General features: G+C 41.0%; 1 protein-coding gene across 5 annotated transcripts in view; it reads left to right on the top strand.

Moving 5' to 3' along the window:
- Positions 1-24359, top strand: part of ARHGEF9 (Cdc42 guanine nucleotide exchange factor 9) — a 469420-nt gene that overhangs the window by 420901 nt on the left and 24160 nt on the right. For all 5 annotated transcript variants that reach the window (XM_040323963.1, XM_040323964.1, XM_040323965.1 and 2 more), the window contains one exon: positions 17894-18137. In XM_040323963.1, coding sequence (XP_040179897.1) covers positions 17894-18137 — 244 coding nt within the window. The remainder of the gene's footprint in view (positions 1-17893; positions 18138-24359) is intronic.

A 24359-nucleotide genomic window follows, 5' to 3' on the forward strand; every position in this document is an offset into this window, starting at 1 on the left:
CTGCGGTTTCCAATGCGAGCAAAGTCCTTTCTTGTATTAAGAGAGGTATGGACTCCAGAGAGAGCGATATCATTTTGCCCTTGTTCAAAACATTAGTAAGACCTCATCTGGAATATACAGTTCAGTTTTGGGCACCAGTTCTCAAAAAGGATATCGGGGCACTGGAGAAAGTGCAGAGAAGGGCAATCAAACTGATAAGAGGCATGGAGGAGCTCAGCTATGAGGAAAGATTAGAGTAACTGAATTTATTCTCTCTTGAGAAGAGGAGATTAAGGGGGATATGATCAAAATGTACAAATATTTAAGAGGTCCATATAGTGAACTTGGCATTGTTATTCACTTTATGGTCAACACAAAAGACAAGGGGGCACTCTTTACGCCTAGAGGAAAAGAGATTTCATCTCCAAATACAGAAATGTTTTTTCACAATGAGAGCTGTGAAAATGTGAAATAGACTCCCTCCAGAGGTGGTTCTGGATAGCTCAGTTGATTGCTTTGGATTCTTTCCTAAATGCACACAATTTAACTGGGTACTAACATTTAAAGGTAAAATCTGATTGCCTATTGGGGATCAGGAAGGAATTTTTTCCCCTGTTGTAGCAAATTGGATCATGCTTTGCTGGGGTTTTTCGCCTTCCTCTGGATCAACTGTGGGTATAGGATTGGGTATATGGGATTGTTTGATATTATTTTTTATTTATTTATTTTTATGGTTGAACTAGACAGACTTGTGTCTTTTTTTAACCTGACTAACTGTGTAACTATGATGTCATAAGCCTAGTCTTTTTACCAGACAAGAAACGGGAAGTGGGCTGTATGAGGTATTTAGTGGCAGAAAAAAAATGTTTTACTATCCAAAGCTAAAACAACAAGGGCAGAAGATTTAATAGAAGGAAAGTTGAAAACATTACTGAAGGTCAGCTTTAAAGTCAGGATCTCTTCAGAGTATGGAATGGGTGATGTAGACTGAATACGTAAACACACCAAACACAAACAAGTGCAGAACAAAGTGCACTCCTGTGATCCCCAGGAAAAGAAGGACCAAAAGAGCGTTGGCTTTTCTAATTGCTAGTGAGGTCAAATTGACATTTGTTTTCAACTGCAGTGATGCGAAAATTTGAGGAAGAAGGATGGAAAATGTTTTTTAAACAAACACATTTCTTACAGTAGTTTTTGTTTGGGAAAGTACTTTTAGTCCAAAACTGAATGATGAAAACAAGAGTTTCTTGTAAGTAATGTAAGGAAGTACTTTTGAATGACATTCAATCTACTAATAGGAACTATTATATGAATGTTCATTCAAGATTTTACAAGTCATGGGCATCTTTAGAATCTGCTAGCTAGATGAATATGAACTGCAGGCTGAGATCCTGTGCATGCACTATAATGCATTGTTATGTCTTTCTGTGATGCTTCCTTTCATGTACAGTATTCACAAGTGAGTACACCGCTCACATTTTTTAAAATATTTTATTATATCTGTTCATGTGACAACAATGAAGAAATTATACTTTACTGCAATGTAATGTAGTGAGTGTACAGCTTGTATAGCAGTGTAGATTTGCTGTCCCTTCAAAATAACTCAACTTACAGCCATCAATGTCTAAACTGCTGGCAACAAAAGTGAGTACAACCCTAATTGAAAAAGTCCAAGTTGGGCACAATTAGCCATGTTCCCTCCTGGTGTCATGTGACTCGTTTGTGTTACAAGGTCTCAGGTTGAATGGGGAGCAGGTGTGTTAAATCTCTCACTCTCTCATACTGGTCACTGGAAGTTCAACATGGCACCTCATGGCAAAGAACTCTCTGAGGATCTGAAAAAAAAGAATTGTTGCTCTACATAAAGATGGCCTAGGCTATAAGAAAATTGTCAAGACTCTGAAACTGAGCTGCAGCACGGTGGCCAAGACCATACCGCGGTTTAACAGGTAATTGAGCAATGTGAGCAAGGGAGAGACAAACTGACGTTAGTTCAACCTCTATTACAAGCTTGGTCAGAGATCATGTCCCCAAGTGAAGTTTTGGTTCCGGTGTCCCCAAGTGAAGTTTCGGTTCTGGTGTTCCCAAGTAAAGTACTACCACCTGATTATATGTATGCCTTGAATGGCACCATGGTCCGTAAGCAGGATCTGGTAGTATTTTAACGAGTTTTGCAAGTGGCGAATGGAACCCATTCTAGAACTCCAAAGACCAAAAAGAAAAAGTCTTCAGGCTCTGCAGTTGGTGCTTTGTTTCCCCGTAGTTTTGAAGAAGACTGTATGTATGCCTCGTATGCACCCTTATGCGTAAGCAGGAGCTGGAGATGTTGAAAACGCCTTGCAAGTGAGGAAAATCTCCCCGGCAGGAACTTCTAAAGCAAAAATGCCCAAAAGGGATAAGGTAAAGTTTATTAACTCTATTATTAGTACATGTGGTATGGATGTATTCCACCAGAGGTTTCCTCACAAGCCAAGCCCTAGGACGTCCAGAGGACGCCCTGAGAGGAGGGGAGTACTGTCAGGACCTGGGCTTGAACCTGGGACCTCTTCGGTTCACTCTTCCCATTGGCATTGACTCTTCCCATTGAGCTATCTGGGATGCTGGACAGCTCACTGCCTGATCTGCTGGTTAAACCTGATCCATTAGACTGCTCTGCTTGGTGTCTTGATTGCCTTGAACCTTGAACCCCTTGCTCCTACCATGAACTTCCTATATAAGCCTTGTCTCAGCACTTCCTCTTTGCCAGGTTATTGTGCCTTCCCAGCCAGTGCCTTGTGATTTGTCCGCTCTGCTGCCATTTGTACCTGCAACCACCCGTGTTTGACCCTCAGCCTGTTCCTGGACTACTCTTCTGCCTGATCCCAATCTGCAACCACCCATGTTTGACCCTCGGCCTGTTCTTTGACTACTCTTCTGCCTGATCCCAACCTGCAGCCACTCGTGATTGATCCCTTGGCTTGTTTACGGACCACGCTTTTGTTTAATCCTTACCTGTTCATCCGCTAATGAACCTCCTGGAGGGGCGATCCTGAGGACCGTGACCTGGTGCTAACACGCAGCAAAATCCATCTCCACCATCAGGAGCTCTGGTGAACACCGGTTAGCACTTAGACTCCACACCTCAGGTGAGCCTGTGTCATCTGCCAGGCCTGTGTACCTATCTTGCTGGTCAGTGGTAGTCCTGCCACTGCTATTGCTATTGGCCTTCAAGCCAGATGCCTGATCTTGACACAGAGGCAAAAAATGGAAGCTCCTATATTTTTCTTGTGACAGTTATATTTAAGTATTTATACAATGGGCAAACAACAAACTGTTTAAATTTAATATTTGTATTCATTTCTGGCATATATACACTGATCAGACATAACATAATGACCACCATGACCTGTCAAAGTATGGACTCAGCTAGACCTCTGAAGGTATGATGTGGTATCTGCCATCAAGCCGTGAGTAGCAGATCATCTGTCCTGTAAGTTGGGAGTTAGGACCTCCATGGATAACACTTTTCCAGCACATTCCACAGATACTCGCTTGAACTGAGATATGGAGAATTTGGAGGCTAAGTCAACACCTCAGACGACTCGTTTTTTTCCTCAAATCATTCTTTAATTCATCAGACCAGGCTATCTTTTTCTATCTGACAACATTGTCTTTAGAAGGTGAACGGTGGAGGTTGCGAATATATTTTATGCTCTGCTGTAATTTGCTATTCATTTTTCTACATTTAATAAATTCTAATTTTTTGATATTTGATTTTTTTTTATTTAGACACTACAACTCTGTGGCTCTAAATGTGCCAGTTTTGGTATAGAGTCGTGTTTTTACTATATGCTTCTAGCCGTTTAAGCCCCACCTTTATTTGGGGTGAGTAGATGAGTGTCTGGTGTTGACACTGCAAAATTTGTTGGGTTGGTTTCCAAGTCTCTTTTTTTATTTTTAATATCTTCTTCCATTGCTCCATGGTACAGTTCTGATGCTTCCGTATTTACCTTTGGCTTTGGACACAGGTCGAAATAGAAATTTGAAATTCTGAATTTTAAATCTTTTTAGTTGGTGGGACATGTGTCCAGCAACATTTTGACTGGTAAGAGTCATATCTGCAGCAGCTTTTCAAGAGGTTATATGTTGTAGACCCAGCTGAAGCTAAAGTACTTAACCACTTAACCTCCAGAAGATTTACCCCCCTTCATGACCAGGCCATGTACCCAAATAAAATGCATGTCCTTTTTTCCCACAAATGTAGCTTTCTTTTAGTAGTAAGTGATCATCACTGCATTTTTATTTTTTTTTGCGCTATAAACAAAAAAAAAACATTTAAAAACACATGTGTGTGTGTGTGTGTGTATATATATATATATATATATATATATTATATATATATATATATATATATATATATATATACTTTCTGCTATAAAACACATCCACTAAAAAAATGTATATATCTAACTTCTAAATTAAGCCCAATATGTGTTCTGCTACATCGTTTTGGTAAAAAAAACAAAACAATAAGCATATTTGTATTGGTTTAGCGTTTCCAAATTTTAAGGTATATTTATGGATTTCTTTTTATACTAGTAATGGTGGTGATCAGCGACTTGTACTGCGATATTGTGGCAGACATTCTGACACTAACTGATACTTTGAACCAGTGACACTAATACAGTGATCAGTGCTAAAAATATACACTGTCACTGCACTAATGACACTGGCTGCAAAGGGGTTAACATGTAGGGCGATCAAGGGGTTAACTGTGTGCCTAGCCAGTATTTGTGTGTTAACTGCTTTTACTGGGGGAAGTAATGGATTCTAGTCCCTGCAGAAACACAACCAATTCCTTCCCCCTTTTAGAACTGAGTTTTGCCTTGTTTACATAGGCATATCACAGTTTTCTGTGTATTGCCAATGATAAGCGGGTGCCAGAGGACATTAAGTGCCCGGCACCCACAGATTGGCTGCTGCGGTGAATTATCACAGTAGAAGCGGCCTGCTGGTGGCATGCCTGCACCCTCTGCAGGTTGAAGTCCAGAATCACACATATACATGTTATTCAGCGCACAGCTGCCGCCATGTAGCCGCAAGACTGATATAGGGAGGTCAGCAAGCGGTTAATACTGCTGCAGATACAGCACAGAGTTACAGCAAAATGGCTTCAGAAAAAGGAAACGGTCAGAAAGCGTATACATTTTGGCTACTAACAGTGTTTCCATTAATCCCATAAACGACAACTACCAGTCAAGCAAGTTTAAATTGAAGATGCTGATCATAAGGGAGGGTACATGAAAGTGTATAGAAGAGCCCAAACCAATCCCACCTACAAATGAGTGGAAAAAGGAAAGATCAAAAAATTCAAAATAGTAAATTGCTCAGCATAGATTTTTCTTAAATTGTGCACATATGCAAGTGTAAAACAGCAAAAGAAATGTGGGAGAATCTGCAAAAGGTATGCCAGAAAATACATCTTAAAAATAAACATATTTATTAGAAAGCTATACCAGACTAAGTTGATGTAAGGCTAGCACATGCAGGACTATATAATATGTAATTTAGAAATTACGTAACGCCTATGAGCTATAAGAAAATAAATAAAATACTTTTATATACATGGCATCAGCAGTTTTAAAATACTAAATGCTTTTCCCAATGATGAGCCTAACCTGAAATGTTAAAGGCAAGCTTGTGAATGAATATGAGCAAAATACAAAGTGCAAACAGTGAAACTGCTCCTATAGCAAATGAAGGTGGTATCTGCACATTTCAGATAATGAAAGAAAGTTACCGCTCCAGGTGGATTGTGTTAGGATGATCAGTATAGTCTCAGTAGATCAAAGGGTGCTGGTAATGCACAAGGCAACACATGGGAAAAGAAAATAGGGACAGCCACACTCCAAAAAACCTTGATGGTTGTCTTTATTTAAAAAAGGAAAAATGCACTACAAGTCACAGCACACTACACGGGAGTAAAACAGCTGACGCATTTCGCACTATAAATTAGTGCTTAATCATAGCTTAATCAAATGTTGCACATTTCAGATACTCACCCATCCAGTGGATCCAGCGTTATCCCGTGAGATCCCCTCACACCCAGCCAGAGCTCCGTCCCGTGCCACCATGTTCAGTCTGACATCATTGAGAGGCCCGTCGGCTCTTCCAGATTCAGCAGGCGGGCCTCTCAATGACACACCAATAGGCCCACCCCCTCCTCCATTTTTTAAATGGACAGCTAAGCCTCCAGATATATGTGACATGCATATCCCTGGGGGCACAGCAGGCAAGATGCTTGTCAATTGCCTAAGGCAAATGATGCGCATGGGGAGGAGGTAAACAAAGAAAATAGGAAAAAAAGCCTGATACTTCTGCAGGATGAGAAGAGGGGTGGAATAAAAGTAACTTGAGGAAGAGGGTGCAGGTTCGCTTTAAAAACAAATTGAAGAATTTAAAAAGCAAGAAGGAATTGGCAACAGATAGGTTAAACAACAGAAGACGAAAAGTGTTCAAGAAGAAACAAAAGCTGTTTCAGATACTAGAGGCAGCCCTCAAAATTTCCACTCGCCTGCTAGCATTTGACGAGTGGATTTAAGCTGGGGGCGAGTGATAAAAGTTCTGCATGACCAACAGTCCAATCTGTGCCTACACTTAGAGCCACGCTGCGATTGGCGGCCGAAGAGGAAAGGTGCGTGCCCAGTGAAAAGTAGTCGGGTGAGCCACACACATGCAGAGCAGTACACAGGTGCTCTCCTTACAATTCTCGTTAAGCCATGGGACCTGATAGTATGACCTCTCTGAGCCTGGCTTCCCAACCTGACCAATGTAGCTGGAGAGCAGAAAGGAACAAGTGAGCTGGAGGACTGCGATTATCACCACTCTGGGTGTCCCAGGTAGGCAGTGCAGCACAGCGCTCGCCCTGACAAGAGAGCGGCAGTATGCTGTGCGGTGTCAGTGTGCGATGTGTTGTGGTGTCAATGGCTATGCAGGTGTGTGAATCTCGGTGCTGGATTGTACTCCCTCCCGCTGTGCTGCAGCTCCTCTCCCCACTGCCCGACAATGAAAGGGGGGAAGTGGGGACATGCAAGTGTGGAGCCGCACACAGGGGCTCCTGATTATGAGAGTGGGTAGAATAGGAGAGGGAGAAAGAGAGGAGGATGGATGGGGGTTGCAGAGGAGACAGAAAGATTATGGGGGGAAAGACCTGGTTCCAGAGAGGAGGAGGGAGTCTTGTACATAAGAAGAGGGAGAGCAATATTTGCAGAAGTAAAAAGGTCCATGTCCCTCTGGTTTGCCCCAGTGCCATGTCCCTCTGGTTTGCCCCAGTGCCATGTCCCTCTGGTTTGCCCCAGTGCCATGTCCCTCTGGTTTGCCCCAGTGCCCTGTCCCTCTGGTCTGCCTCAGTGCCCTGTCCCTCTGGTCTGCCTCAGTGCCCTGTCCCATTTTGTTAAAGTTGTTGTTGGTAATATTTAATTGTGTAACTTGATTCGGCATAAAACATTTAACAGTGTCATTCCAAGAGATAGACTACAAGGGCGTTTTTAGGGGCGGAATTAGGGGCGGGGCAGTGTATGGGTTAGGTGAGGCAACTGGTGGCGAGTAACACTTAAAGCCTGGCTAGAAGCTCAGGGCTTGAAATTTTGAGCCCTGCTAGAGGGGTTATTTACAAAAGGCAAATCCACTTTGCACTACAAGTGCACTGCAACTGAAAGTGCACTTGGAAGGGCAGTCGCTGTAGATCTGAGGGGGACATACAAGGAAAATAAAAAACATTATCAGCTTGCACATGATTGGATGATAAAATCAGCAGAACTTCCACTCATTTCAGATCTACAGCGACTGCACTTACAAGTTCACTTTCAGTGCACTTGCAGTGTACTTATAGTGCAAAGTGGATTTGCCTTCCCTAAATAACCCCCTAGGTGTGCCTCTCAATCTAAAGTAGCTACCTCATCATGTTTTACCTGGTGCATTAAGCTACGAGCCATAAGACCAATGCAAAAAATGTCTTCCCTCAGCTTAATTAAAGCAAGACAAAAAAAATCACAACAGTTAATGGACAATTTCTGGTCCCAGAAGGAATAAGGGAAGGTTGTCCACACTGTCCTCTATCCCCGAACCTATAAAAGACGTACTATATGTTCATACTCTTGAAAATAGCCTTTTGTCAATTAAGAATCTTACCAGTCAATGATATCTAGTGACATTAGAGGTAACAGCTATTTTTTCACAAAAGGAAAAATTACAGATGAACTGTATCAGCTAAAGTGAAGTGGTTATCACTGTCAAAGAGGAAAGACATTTGAACTGTATTCAATGTAGGCATTTTAATTTTGGGCACAGGAATCCTAACCTATAAAGAAGCTTTCTGAAGATAAACTTGCCAGTGACATAAAGACTGACTCATGCAGTCAAATAATGAAGTGTACTAGCTGTATAAATTGAAAAATAGTAGCATAGTAGAGCCCTGGACTGAATTATCTCAGGTCTATGTGATACAATGAAAGCTCAGACTCCAGTAAACAAAAAGTATTTTCTCTCATTCATTAATGGGTACTCAGGTTTGTGCTCTACAAGCTACATAGTAAAGATACAGTTTCAGATAAACTTCAATACACAAGTGGTAAAACACAATCTATTGTACCATACAATACAGAACAAGATTGTGTTGCAGAGAGAATGAACTGCTTCTATCACTTTCACATGAACTGCTTTTTGATACAAATATGTCAACAACTTACTGTGAGAAGCAATTATGATGGCCTGCTATCTCCAAAACTGCTTACCTGGAAAAGCAACAGAGAAATCTCCATATGAGCCATGGAATAGAAAGAAGTCTGACATGAAACACCAAAATCTTTGCAAGCAGAGCATACATACATATTGCTAAAGAAAAGCATACCCAATGGGAAACTTGTGCTAAGGAAGGTATATTTGTCAGCTACACAGAGTCTCAAAAGGGTTACAGCATTCTTCATCCAAATACCAATAAAGTAACCATCGGCAGAAGTATCATTATTCATACAACACCTACAATATGTGTCAAAAACCTCATGAAGTAACAGTCAGCATTGTCTGAATAACAGCCTGAACAAGAGTCCCACGAGTACTGCAGGAAAAGGAACAGAACATCGCTGAAATTGTCAGTGGTGATTTATCAACTGAACTGAAGAACTTAACCACATGAAACATTAATCAGAAAATCAGCAACATCCAATAAGGGCACACCAGCTAAACGCTTGTCATATATAGTTTGTACAATGCTACAGCCTGAGCCATCATCATAGGAAGAAATACCAATGCTACCTGTTCATAAGAAGCAAATGTGTGTTCAAGCTGTAGGTGAAGACCAGCTTCAAGCTAGGTAGGTACACCAATGGAAGCAGCCCACCTTGGGTTGGATGCTCTTCTACCAAACATTGGACAGTATAGACAAGCTATGGAGACACTTTTATACATTGCAACTACTACAAATTTGGATATAGGAGCTGCCATGTCACTTCCCTTCAGGTGTGAAAGTAAGCCACTAACAAAGCCAAAGTTTAAAGAACTTTGAAAGACGTTTGGACTTATCTAAAAAGTACCCGTATTTTTCCGTGTATAAGACGCCTCCATCAATCAGACGCCCCCCCCACTTTTTCAACCCAAATTAAGAATTCAATATTTTAAACATAAAAACAGAACACATTTTTATTTAGTAATTACTGCAGGTAACTTTTACATACCAGTACATTATGCAGCATATCACTTTATTCAGCCTCTGTTACATCACTGTTCTCTTCTTCATCATTTTTAGTTCCAGACAGAATTTCTTCAACTTCTTTTGCATCACTGCTGTCATATAAGTCACGGTCTATATATGGGACGATCATCCTCAGTTCCGTCCACGGCATTGTTGATTCATATTTCTTGAAGGACTTCACAATCACCTCTTGTTTGATGCCATACCATCAGTTTAGGACCCAATTGCAGACCTCAGTAATGGTTGTTTTTTTCACTCTTCCTGTCAGTGTCAAGTTATCACCTAATTTTTGCATCCATCTATTCCATTCTTCTCATCGGGGATTTAAATGGCTTGTTGATTGAAACATCTAGTAGCTGTAGCTGACCTGTAGCTGACCTGCAAGTCTACCAGGAATAACTGCTAGGTGTGTTCGCAAATCTGATGCAACCCTTTTTGTCTTTTCTGTTAAATGTGCTCGGATTTGATCAAAGACCAGCAGAGCTGGCTTCTTTAAGAGCCCTCCAGGGCCTGGTTCCTGAAGACCTGTAATTGTCTGGATTTGTTTCCACATTTTGTCTCTCATAGTTGAGGTATACCTATGATGACAATTACAGGCCCCTCTCATCTTTTTAAGTGGGAGAGCTTGCACAATTGGTGGCTTACTAAATACCTTTTAGCCCCACTGTAAACATTCTACCACTATCACAAAATTTCCTTTTTGTTTCTTTTTCTCCTTTTTTACTCTCCGGGCTCCTTCCACACAGTCGTGTTTATTACATTGACCCATTCTGTTGTCGTCGGTGCTTTCTGTAATTGCCAGTTTTGTGCTATCACTTTTCTGACCTGAAACAGGCACCGCAATACCACTACTGTAATGTCATTTTGAAAATGCCTCCCCTCTATACAACCCAATAAGCATACCCTGGCCTCCAATTCCAGAGTAATCCCAAAGGTTGTATTTATGATATCCAGTACCTTAACCCAATATCTGTGCAACTTTGGGCATTTCCACATCATGTGTATGAGGTCATCTGTGTCTTGACATCTAGGGCACTTGTCGTCTAATTTCCTTCCAAACATATATAATCTTTTTGGGGTGTAATAAACTCTATGCACTAAGAATAAGTGGGATACTCTATGTGACGGGGAGAGTGACACCAATGCCCCCAGCTCCAATATTCGTTCCCATTGTTGTTATGGGGCCTATATCCTCCTTCCATTTTCCTTTATTTTTACACACATAAGCCACTCTGTTGCTGCCCCATAATCCAAGTCTTTAGCCTTGGCTCCAAGTTTGGCCATTTTGCTGGTTTTCCTCTTAAAGCCTTCTTCTTTTTGGCATCTTAAGGAGTTGTTCTTCCTGTTTTCTTCCTGTTTTCTCCACTGTCTGATCATACACTCGGTGGGAGGAGGTCCAAAATGTCTCTCTGCAGCTCTATTTCAATGCTCTTTTGCATAGCTAACTACATTATGTTTGATTATCACTTACCGTTTTTTTTTTCTGATATCTCAGAGTGCTCCAGACCCTGTTGCTTCTGTGCACTCTCCACCTCCAACGGGATCGCATCTGCGCACTCTTCACCTCCACCTCCGGCTGACATCAGTAACATACGGCTTGTAATTGGAGGAAGCCTGTTTGACAAGCTATGGGCAGCTTTCCACCAGCGCGGCTCTCTCCAAGGCTGACTGACTGTGTATAAGACTCCCCCTTCCTCACCCCCCCCCAGTCCTGCTGACCTGTAGTGCAGCTATCTCCCATTCTGAGCCCAGGTATAGCCGCCTCAGGGGTCTGGGGCTTAGAAATCCTCTCAGCATTTACTCTTCTTCTTCCCCACTGAGGGGATGGGCTACCCGGGTTCTGATTGGTCGGTGCCACCCATGTTACAGTGCCAACCAATTAGAATGCTCCTAAATGTCCCTCCTGATGGGGTATGTTTAGGAGATTAAGCTTCAGGGATTTCTAAGCCCCGGAGCCATGAGGCGGCTATACCGGGACTCAGAACAGGAGATCGCCGCGCTGCAGGTCAGTGGGACAGGGGGTGAGGAGAAGGTCCTGTGTAAGTTCACCTTACAGATTTTTCTGTAAAGGTGAACTTACCATTTAAGCACAACAGGATAGAAGTTAAACACAGAGTGTAAATCGTTTGGTCGAATTGTAGACAGTGTGCTGATAGCAGGGTTGTATTCACAGTCTCTTGTGTAGATGGCATTAAATGAGAAATTTTATCAAGGCAGTGAGAGGTCGACACATCAGTTTATGTTTAACCAGTGTGACTTTATTTCCTCCATTAAACGCACATAAGAAACTTTTGCAGAATCTATATAACTTAGTCAGCTTTTCATCAGAAAAATAAACATAAAATTAATTTCAACTTACATACATCTATCATCAGTTTTTTTTTCTCAATGAATTGGCAGGCATCTTTTGAAGGCCATTTGCTTGATGATGATTTCCAGGTGTGGATATTTTATACGTAGTTATGTTGATCCAGCTTGGACCAATAGATACTTGATTCCCCTGGAAGCTGGAAATCACTGAAGTAGACACCACTACTTCAGTGACCTCCACTTGTTTCTGGTCCCGTGCCCAGTGGCTGCCCTGCATTATTCTGACCGCAGGATGATTGGCTGATTGGTACAGACGCCATTCAAAGAATGCTTTGCATTTCATGAATGAAATGCAAAGCGTTCTTTGGTTGGATGAGGTGGGGAGGCGGGGCAGTGGAGAGATAGAATGACAATGGGGCAAAAGAAAAAGACAACTAAAAAAAAGCAGAAAAGCTTCCTCAAAACATATATAAAAATGTCCTAATTTTATTGGAAGAGGGGGGGGGGGTGGTTGACGTTGGGGATCGAAAGCATAGACCCCATATTTATTTGCAGAGTAAAGTTATTTTCAAATAAGCAAACAAAAACAGCAGATGGAAATGCATAAATTAAATTTGAGATGATCAAACTTACTGATGCTCAACTGTCAAAGCAAAGTAATGGCACTTGCACATACAACTAGACTATACTCTTTCTAGATCCTTGTATATGTTTATATATATCTAACCTTTCTGAGAAACATTGGAAAGAACATTAATATTAACAACCAAAACATCCTGAATAAACTAGAATAACATGCAATGCCTGTAATGGTGGAAGATAGAATAGTAGATAGAATTCTTGTTTAGACCTACATGTGTGCTGGGTTTAGCTCCCATCAGTTACACTATCCTTTATCTGGCTTCCTCCCGATTATGCTGTATTTTATTGAGAGTATTCTGGCTACTGGATTGTATGGAAGTTTTTGTCATGTTTGTGAAACATATTTGAGATGATGTGTGCTTTATGTTGCTGAAAAATGTGTGTGGCTATAAAAAGTTGCGCCTAGTCGGTAACAATGCTGACATATATTTTTATATTTAACAGCTTCTAATTTTTATTAGGAATTCCAATGTATGCCAAGAAAACTTTCTGAGCACCATTACACTATCACCTTCCTGAGCTGTTGGCACAAGATATAAAACAGTATGGCACCATGGATTCATGCTGTGTATTAAATTGTGACTTCGCAATTTGTATGACACAGCAGAAATCAAGGTTTTTTAGACCCAGCAATGTTTTTCCAGTATTGAGTCGTGCTGCTTTGTAATCATGTGCCTATTGTATACTAATGTTCCTGTTTTTAACTGATGTTAGTAGAACACTCTGTGGTCTTCTGCTGAGGTTAAGGTTTGTCTTGTGTTTTAGAGATACCCTTATGTCTAGCACTTTTAGCATGTACAGTTTGCATCCACAAGATTTTCTGTCTGTATATTTGCTGTAATGAGCACGTTTATGTAATTATTATTATTATTATATTATTATACAGGATTTATATAGCGCCAACAGTTTTCGCAGCGCTTTACATCAGGGAAGACAGTACAGTCACATACAAATCAATACAGGAGGGATCAGAAGGCCCTGCTCGTTAGAGCTTACAATCTAGAAATACAATGTATTTTGCAAAGTGCATGTTTTCTTCAGATGATGACCTTTTGCTACAGCTTGATAAAAATCATTTCATCTGTCTGCGATTGCTACAGCTTGATAAAAATCATTTCATCTGTCTGCGATTAAGTATTTAATGTATAGTATTGTTCGGGCCAATGCTGGCTAATGTATTTGCATTTAATATTGATAACTTTGTTGATTATTTCTTACTCTTTGTCACCATCACCCTGCTATCGCATGAACCTTCTGCGCCCTGTTTGTGTTTGGACCTGCAGAAGCGATTCCCCCAGATGGTCTCTTGCAACCATCTGGATATGCTCCAAATAATTGCAGGAGTTGTTTCAGCAGTTTTCCTGTACAGTATGGCATCTGGAATTTTACATCCTGTTGCACTGATTCTAAGCAGCTACTGACACAATGCATAGTGTATGTCCCTGTAGGAAGTGATGTTCTGCTGGGGCCAAGGGCATAAGTAGCGCAGTAGTGTCCTCTGGATCAACGGCTCAGTAATCATTATTACAATACATCCATAGCTAAGAGCAAAAACTGAACAGCCAGCTGCCACTCCTGCAGAAAAAAAGAGGAGGCTTCTTGGAAGCACTTGTGAAACCACATCTTCATAAATATCCTGTAGTTAAGTTTTGTCATACTCGCATTTCTTGAGTTTGAAAGTGCAAGAGAATTAATGTTTAAAACAACGCAAATGCTTAATTTAGCTTTATAAACAGTTATAGTAGATTGACGTACTAAGGGCTTGTGGCAGGATAAGTATACAATAATAAGATGTCTGTAACATGATTCAGATAAAGCACACTGGCTGCACTATGTGTAGTTAACTTTTCTCCATATACTCCAATGTCTTACCGTAGCCTCCCCCTTCTGAACAATTTGTTTTAGTGTATTGTTGCTATAAGTACAGATAATAAGGAATAAACCCATTAAATGATGGATGTGGAGAGCCATGTAAACAGTACGAAATCAAATTCCAAAAAGTAAATCATGTTTGAGTATGGTTAGTGGGAATCAAATGTTTTTAGATGTTACCCATAAAAAGGATTTTACTTGCTTCATCAGCTGAAACACTGCAAAAAAAAAAAGTCTTGATGCAGTCCAAGTAACATATATAGTACCATTATTAGGTTGGATACAAAACAGTGGGTGGTGGCTATGTATTTTACTTTTTTTTAACCTAGGTATTCTTACAACATGCTCCTATTTAAAGAATAATAGAGTATTTTTTTTGTTTGAGGCCTTGTACACACGACCAGACATGTCCGATGAAAACGGTCCGCGGACCGTTTTCATCGGACATGTCTGCTGGGAGGTTTTGGTCTGATGTGTGTACACACCATCAGACCAAATTCCCCGCGGACAGAAAACGCGGTGACATAGGGGCGAGGTGGCGGCAACGATGACGCGGCGACGTGCGCGAACCAGGAAGTTCAATGCTTCCACGCATGCGACGAATCACTTCGACGCATGCGGGGGATTTCGGTCCGATGGGTAGGTGTACTAACCATCGGACATGTCCGACGGACAGGTTTCCACCGGACAAGTTTCTTAGCATGCTAAGAAACTTTTGTCTGCTGGAAACCTGTCCGCTAGGCCGGAAAACTGTCCGCTAGGCCCTACACACGGTTGGACATGTCCACGGAAACTGGTTCGCGGACCAGTTTCAGGGGACATGTTCGGTCGTGTGTACAAGGCCTGACTGTACAGTTTAGTTGACCCCTCAAACCTCGTCATGGTAATATACGTTACAATATAATTGTACAATTTTCATTTGATCTACCACCAACGATGTATTCTGAGGGCCTGCCAGGTAAATAGACATCAAATGGAGTGTTTAGGCAGCCCTTTATATCATTTGGCAAATCTAAACAGGATTTTGTAGAGATTGTATAACCAGTTTGTTCAATGTTTGACTAGTTTTCGGCTTTATATTTTCTTTGACTTGCCATAAAAATGAGATGAAATCCATGTTTATGACATGGATTAGTTTGCATTGGATCCAATTAGTTCTCTTTGTTGCTCTTTGTATAAACATGTAGTTTTCAGAACCATTTCTAGAATTGCATAATGCCTGCGGAAGGAACCAAACAGGTTCGGAAACCTTGCATCCTTAATTGCTTAAAGCAGTATTAAACCCCAAACCAGAAATGTTATATATTGCAGCTTTAGTGGCTGTATTCATTTTTGTTTTATGCTTTTCCCCCCTCTCTTTTCCCCTGGTGATCTAGCCAGTAACACACCTCCTGTATTAGGTCTATACACCTTCTGTATTGTACAGACACCATTCTGGATGAATGTGCACAGGGGGAAGATTTCGACAACAGTATTTTTGGGCTGGGGAGAGGGGAGTGTTAAAAGTACTAGCAGATGTAAATACATTAACAAATAAAAGCTGAACTTAAGCTAATACTTTATAATAAGTTACTGCAATCAGATATTTTCTTTTGAGATAAAGGATTTTACATAGAAGCTGGTCGTTTTAACCACTTAAGACCCGGACCAAAATGCAGCTAAAGGACCTTGCCTCTTTTTGCGATTCGGCACTGCGTCGCTTTAACTGACAATTGCGCAGTCGTACGACATGACTCCCATACAAAATTGGCGTCCTTTTTTTCCCACAAATAGAGCTTTCTTTTGGTGGTATTTGATCACCTCTGCAGTTTTTATTTTTTGTGCTATAAACAAAAATAGAGCGACAATTTTGAAAAAATGCAATATTTTTTACTTTTTGCTATAATAAATATTCCCCAAAAATATATATATAAAAAACAAAAATGTCCTCAGTTTAGGCGGATACGTATTCTTCTACCTATTTTTGGTAAAAAAAATCGCAATAAGCATTTATCGGTTGGTTTGCACAAAATTTATAGCGTTTACAAAATAGGGGATAGTTTTATTGCATTTTTATTAATTTTTTTTTTTTTACTACTAATGGCGGCGATCAGTGATTTTTTTCGTGACTGCGACATTATGGCGGACACTTCGGACAATTTTGACACATTTTTGGGACCATTGTAATTTTCACAGCAAAATACATTTACATTTAAAATGCATTGTTTATTGTGAAAATAACAATTGCAGTTTGGGAGTTAACCACAGGGGGCGCTGATGGGGTTATGTGTGACCTGAAGTGTGTTTACAACTGTAGGGGGGTGTGGCTGTAGGTGTGACATCATCGATTGTGTCCCCCTATAAAAGGGATCACACGATCGATGATGCCGCCACAGTGAAGAACGGGGAAGCCGTGTTTTCACACGGCTCTCCCCGTTCTTCAGCTCCTGGGACCGATTGCGGGACTCCAGCGGCGATCGGGTCTGCGAGTCCCGCGGTCACGGTCACGGTCACTGAGGTTTGGACCGGGTCGCGCTCCCGACCCCACAGCTGGGCTTAAAGGACAACGTACATATACGTTGATGTGCCCAGCCGTGCCATTCTGCCGACGTATATCGGTGTGAAGGGGTCCTTAAGTGGTTAAGCATCCATGCCTATGTTAAATAGTCTGTCTCATCCTTGTAACGGCAAGAGAGCTTTTCTGTTGAAAACAACAGTCTTACTGGCTGGATCACCAGATAAAATTTGAAGATAGAGAGCCTAAAAAAGAAAATGAATAGAGCCGTGACATCTAAGAATTGGTAACCTGCAAAATAATAAATGTTTGCTTTTGGGTTTAATGCTGCTCTAAGTTGGTTAAAAAAGGGCATCATTTAATCTCCAATTGTTCCTAATCAACCAATGCCTAACAGTACAAGTACTGAATATACCACTGCTACAATTTAAGTAGCGTAAATTAAACAGTGGTACGCACCCTTACCCCATTCCCTAACACACACACACATGCACAAAGTTCCACCTTGTGTAACCACCCATTAATATACATTTGTAGAAAGCAAATTAATATTGTAATTTTAATCATGTAGAATAATATACCTTATCAATAAGTATCTATATAGTAGGAGATGGAAAAAGTAGAAAAGGGAAAGAGGGGAACGTAGTATTGAACTTTTAATCAAATGTATGTTTTGATCTCATAATATGTAGTCAAATAAAAAAAAATTATAATGCGGTTTAGTGTTTCTGTTGTAATAACTATTATTGGGGTTGAGAGCTCCAATTTGGATCTTTGTTTTTTCCGGTCTTAGATGGCAACATTGGTTGGCCAATCTGTAATAATCCATGTCTTTCACGTGTTTCATCCATTTATTGTTCTCTCACCAGGACCTGATTCGGAGAGACATCCTTTATTATAAAGGTCGCTTGGATATGGACAAATATGACGTTATAGAGGTGGACGATGGGCGGGATGAGGACTTTAATGTCAGTGTGAAGAATGCCTTTAAGCTGCATAACAAGGAGACAGAAGAGATGCACCTATACTTCGCCAAGAAGCTAGAAGAGAAGCTGAGGTGGCTGCGTGCCTTCAGGGAAGAGAGGAAGATGGTGCAGGAAGATGAGAAGATTGGTAAGGGCACAGTTACATTTGGGCATACAAATAAGATAATAAACTTATTTAAAAAAAAACACACTTTTTTATAAAATTTAAAATATATGCATGTAGTATACAACAAGTAAATCTTCTTTGTATTATTATGAGTGTAGGAGAATTCTGTCAAATTGATGTGGTAATATTACTTGCCTTCCTCAAGTGGTTTGCTATCCTTTTTCTGAAACTATTAGCTACTTGGCTGTCCTAATGACCCTCTGATCACAAGACTCTCTGAGTCGCTGACCCAGAACAAGCTTGCAGCAGGTGATGTCAGAACTCCTAATTTTTATATTTTATTTTGAGCTATTTGCTTAAAAGCCATAAAGCCAGGGGATGTGTACAGCTAAAGCCCTATACACACGATCGGTCCATCCGATGAAAACGGTCTCAACAGTCTGAAGTTCAATGCTTTCAAGCATGCGACGACTTGATTCTGAGCATGCGTGGATTTTTAACCGATTAAATTAAATTTAAAACAAGTTGGCTTTTTTTTAACCGATGGATAAATAACCTATGGGGCCCACACACGATCGGTTTGGACTGATGAAAACGGTCCATCAGACCGTTCTCATCGGTTTAACCGATCGTGTGTACGCGGCCTAAGACATAATACATTTTTAGGAGATGTTAGCAGCCTCCATGTTGCTGTTGTGAGTTTTCCTTTTACGTCAAGCTCCATGTGCCTGATGCCCTAATATTTCTAGAGCTCCTTCTATATTGACTGTATGCATTGCACACATGAGGAGGTAGGCCTTATGTTGAACTGGAAATGAATCGTAGAGGTATTTAGTGGGATAATGGTAATGCCTGTTTTTTAACCACATCTACTGAAATCCATTTGTAATTTAACTGAGGAGAGTACTTTACTTTTTTGATGGTCAATGCTAATTTAGAAGTTATAAGTTTGATTACTGGCTGTAAATGTTTGAGAATGAAAGCTATGTTATTACAAATGCACTCTGTTTAAGGCTGATAATATTGTTTCATATGTAATTTCTTAAAGTGTAAACAAACTACAATATAATCTAATTTAAAAAAAAAAACACTTTGTTTTAATATAATCCCCTTTGTCTTAATGTAATTACATAGCTGGTTTGCAATTGCCATCATCTGGTCCAGAAATTTCCAGATTTTTTTTTTTCTGCAGTAGAAGCAGCCATATCTCTATATTGTTTTTTTATTTATTTTTTCCCCACACTGCATAAACATAGAGTATATCCTTTTTCTTCTCTCTTGCACAGATTGTGAAGTCTCACAGGGCTTTAAATAAACTGGACCTTTTGTCTAGAGCTAGAAAAATAATTTGCTGATATCACACATTACGTCATCAGCACTACATGAGTTTAGGACTATCTAACACTAAGATTTTCATAATGTAGTCAAGAACATGTAGGGACAGGACCAGACCATTCTCTCTACTGGCATAATACAAGTAATGTTTTATATATATATATATATATATATATATATATATATATATATATAAAATACATTTTTATTTCAGTTTTTCAACATACAGAAAAAGAAAAATAGGTTAAAAGGTACTTTTTTTGTAGATAGCCAATGAGGCTCTTACTCTGGTAACATACACGAATTTATGCCAAACATGAAGAACACAAAGGTATCCATGAGAAAAGTACAAGAGGGTGCCTGAGTGTAAAGAGGAGTTAACAGGAGGGATACCTCACCGGCCCCTCAGACATCTCCCTGCTTTATCCCTATCGGGCAGTGAAGGGGGGGGGGGGGAGGCCAATAGACAGGGGGGTAACTCTAATGAGGGGGGGCATTGTATTCATGTGCCCTAGAAACAATGAATGTAGAGTAGATAAAGAAGACCTGAAAACTCTGTAAGGGGATACATTGGGTGGATAAGATAGTGAGGAGGTATATAAATCAGAACCTGGAACTGCAATTTTAGTGATTATATATATATATACCGTATTAACGCGGTATAACGCGCTCCCGCGTATACCGCGCACCCCTAAAGTTGCCCCCGAAAGTTTTGGTGTCTTCCCAGCGTCCATCGTCCGGTCCGGCCTCTCTGTCTGCGGCCTCGATGGTGTCCTCCCGGCTTCTCCAGCGTGCGCCTCAAGTCGAGTCCCCGCTTCCCGCGCTCAGTTCGAACGCCTCCGCCGACATATACCGAATGCAGTACACTCGGGTACATTCGGCAATGCTCGGCGTCGCTCACGCTCTGTGACGTTTATGCGTGAGCACGAGCGAAGCCGAGCCTAGCCAAATGTACCCGAGTGTACTGCACTCGGTATATGTCGGCGCAGGATTTCAAACTGAGCGCGGGAAGCGGCTATTGGCGTATATCGTAGTGCGCGATATACGCCGATAAATACGGTATATATATATATATATAATTTAGGCATGTGCAAAAGGGAAAATTTCGTTTTGTTTCGTTTCGTTTTAATTCGTTATTTAATTAATTTCGTTAAGTTAGGTTCGTAACGAACCTAACTTAACAAAATTAATTAAATAACGAATTAAAATGTGAGAGAATGTGTTAAATTCGTTTTCGGAATTCGTTCGTTTTCGACCGAATTTCGAAAAATCCGGTCGAATTCGAAAATTCTCTCTTCGAATATAATTTTCGAAATTCGATCGGAATTCGAAAAAAAAAAAAAAAAAATTCGAATTCCAAATCGAAAACCCGCGGACGAAATTCTATCGGAATTCCAAAAAAAAAAAATTTTTTTTCGAATTCCAAATCGAAAACCCGCGGACGAAATTCGATCGGAATTAAAAAAAAAAAAAAAAAAAAAAATTGTTTTTCGAATTCCAAATCGAAAACCCGCGGACGAAATTAGATCGGAATTCCAAAAAAAAAAAAAAAAATTTTTCGAATTCCAAATCGAAAACCCGCGGACGAAATTCGATCGGAATTCGAAACAAAAAAAATTCGAATTCCGATCGAATTTCGTCCGCGGGTTTTCGATTCGGAATCGAAAACGTTCGTTCGGATTCGGTAAATTCATTAATATTGCAATTCGGGAATTCGTATGCATCCGAATGTCCGAATAATGAAAAATTCGTCCGAATTTCGATTCGGAACGAAACGAAATGCACATGCCTAATATATATATGTATATATATATTGTGACAGGAAGTCAGGTAAATCTGTGGGTGTTGTCACAGACGGGAGATACATTTCTGCCTTGTTTAGACAATACACCACTTATTATTAGGTGTCGGCTGCAGAAGTAGCCAGAAAGGTTAAAGGGCGTTGAAAAACTTCAGCTGTTCAGAATGAGGCAATTAAGACCTCTATAAGTAATCCAGATGATTACTACTGATTGCTGCATCCTGAGGCTTTTTGAGTGAAGGAGAGCTTCTGAAGAGGTGAGGTGCTGTTGATTTCTCTGTGTGATAAAAATCAAAAAGACTATTTGTTTTTTTTCTGCTGTATGACTAGCAGTGTCTGCTCAGCAGTAGGCTGTGCCAGACTCCATAAATAGGTTCCTGTGTGGTGAAGGTAGATGCCCCAAGTGGCCAGGGTTTATTTTATGTTTGATTTTGTTTATGCTGTTTGGATGCTTGCAATGGTTTCCAGCAAGATGGAAGAATAAACCAAATTCTTTGTTTTCAACCATCTTCAGCTGTTTCTCTGTATCGTTCAGTGTGTAGTGAACCCATCCAGGGGGTCACACACCCCCGCTACCGAGCTAATCCCTTACAATATATATATATATATATATATTTTAAAGTGGGAGTTATGTAAGGGGGTACCGGGGGGGCATAAATAAAGTCGATTATACTGAAGCCCAAAGACATAGGTAGTGTATCTGGGGTGAGTCTTGTGCTCGTTTGCCAATAGGATATGAATAGGAGCACCCCAAGTTCTCGAAAGTAGGTTATTCTTTGTTGAGGTTAGTAATTATTCAAAAGGAAGACTTCATGGCGGAAGGGAATTGGTGAAAATGTATGTAGAGATGTGGCCAAGAAGATGGTTGCTCGTTGAGGTTGTGTTGACAAAAGGTAGCCATTTGTGAAGAAAACTTGGAGACAAACTGGTGCACCATGGGTCAATGAGTTGTAAGGCAGTAGCAAAGGAGGACAGCACTGTGGGGGGATGGTGAGGGGAGGGAAGGATTCTTACTACGGATTTGTCTTCCAGTGGCTCTATACCTGAATTAAAGTCACCATCTATCACTAGGGGTAAGTGCAGAAATTGTGCCAAATGGGTGGAGTCTGACTGGAAGAAAGACTTGGTAGGGGAGTTTGGGGCGTACACATTTGTCACAATTAGATCTTTGGATGCGAAACGCATATGGAGAGTCAGAAGACGTCCCTCTGCATCATTTACTGAGGACACCACCTCACAGGGAAAAATTTTGTGAATGAGGATTAGAACCCCGCCTTGCCTTTAGTCGATGTTGATCCATATACTTTCCAGACCCAGAGTTTGCACATGCTCTGTGGGGAGATGCGTCTCCTGTAGGAGGGCAATATCTGATTTTAGTATTTTTAAGTGTCGGAGCACTGCCATCCATTTATGGGGGAAAAGTAGTCCCTTAACATTCCAAGAAGTGATTCTCATTGATTGTTAAGAATAGGGAAGGAGCAGAAGTTGTAGAAAGTAGTCTGTTCTACAGTGATCTTAGATTATAGTATGATAGCAGACTGCTGGTATGGGAGGGAGGGGCCGGAGAGGGGAGCGAAACCTGGTACAGGTAGAAAGAAAGGTACAGGGGTATAGTAGAACCTTGGTATAAAGTATAAGCGTGACAGACAAACAAATAACTCACAGTTAGAACGAAGCCTGGACTTCACTTTCTTCCACATGTAACTCACCAATCTAATGACAGCGTTACCGGATAGGGGACTGTGATGAATTGTGCTGGGGCAGGTCTGTCAGGCGAGTAGACAGAAGTATTGGTAGGGTTATGAGAGGTCCGTTAGGTATTATAAAGCTGTAAATTGAACATGCCGCACATCTCCGGAAGGCTGTAACAATAATAATAACAAAGCAATAAACCAACGGGTAAAGGTATAATCAAAACACTAGTTAGGCAGCAGTGATATTTATCACATAGAATGACGTAGTAGTTAGAACATTTAGAGGGTGTGAGCTCTGGCTAGGTTGAAATGCGTAGGTGGCTGAGCTGAAGGAGCCTGGTAAGGAACTGCTTCAACGATGTTTGATCGGTTCCTGGTTGGCAGAATAGCAAAACCTTTTAGGCAGGTCTTTGGGAGGGCTTTGTTGATCCCTAGGGCCCTCTGGATAGCGGGTTGTTTCCATAGGAGTTAGTTCTGGAGAGATATGGAAGTGTGTATTTTGAGGTATGAGGCAGCTTCATCCGGGTGTGAGAAGGATTTGGTTTCCCCTGATTGGTTAGTGAGCCAGAGGATAGCTGGGTAGGCCAATGTGAATTTCACACCATCGTGATGAAGGGCAGAACATATGGGCTGAAACGCCTTTCTTCTGCGTGAAACTTCTTGGGAGTAATCCGCAAAGATCAATAGCTTTTGACCCTCTAGTCGAAAAATTTTTACGTTACGGAAAGATTTTAGTATGGCTACCCTATCCGAATAGATGAGGTAGCGTGCAATGATGGGGAGCACCTGTCATTTGATGGGGCTCCTATGCGTTGCGCTCTTTCCACTGTACATGGCTTTGCGAGCCCAAGGGCTGACAGTATGCGCCTAGTGCAGAGGTCAGCCAGAGATTCAGAGTTGACGGATTCAGGTAGACCGCTGATGCGCAAGTTATTTCTGCAAGATTGATTACTAGTAAAAAAAAAATAATAATAATAAAAATGCCATAAATCTTTACCCTATTTTGTAGACACTATTAGCCGGATTCTCGTAGTGCGGCGCATGTTTTGGCCGGCGTAGCGCATCTCATATGCGCTACGCCGACGTAACATAGAGGGGCAAGACCAGTATTCACAAAGCACTTGCTCCATAAGTTGCGGCGGCGTAGTGTAAATTGACCGGCGTAAGTAAGCCTAATTCAAAGTAGTAAGGAAGTGGGCGTGATGTATTAAAATGAAGTGTGACCCCATGTAAATGAAGGGTCGAACGAACGGCGCATGCACGCGCATGCTCAGAATCATGTCGCATATACTTCCTAAGATACGACGGCTCAATGCCTACGACGTGAACGTAACCTACGCCCAGCCCCATTCACGTACGACTTACGTAAACAACGTAAAATACGACGGCTGTTCCGACGTCCATACCCTAACA

The sequence above is a fragment of the Rana temporaria genome, chromosome 9 (genome assembly GCF_905171775.1).
Source record: "Rana temporaria chromosome 9, aRanTem1.1, whole genome shotgun sequence".
NCBI lineage: Eukaryota > Metazoa > Chordata > Amphibia > Anura > Ranidae > Rana > Rana temporaria.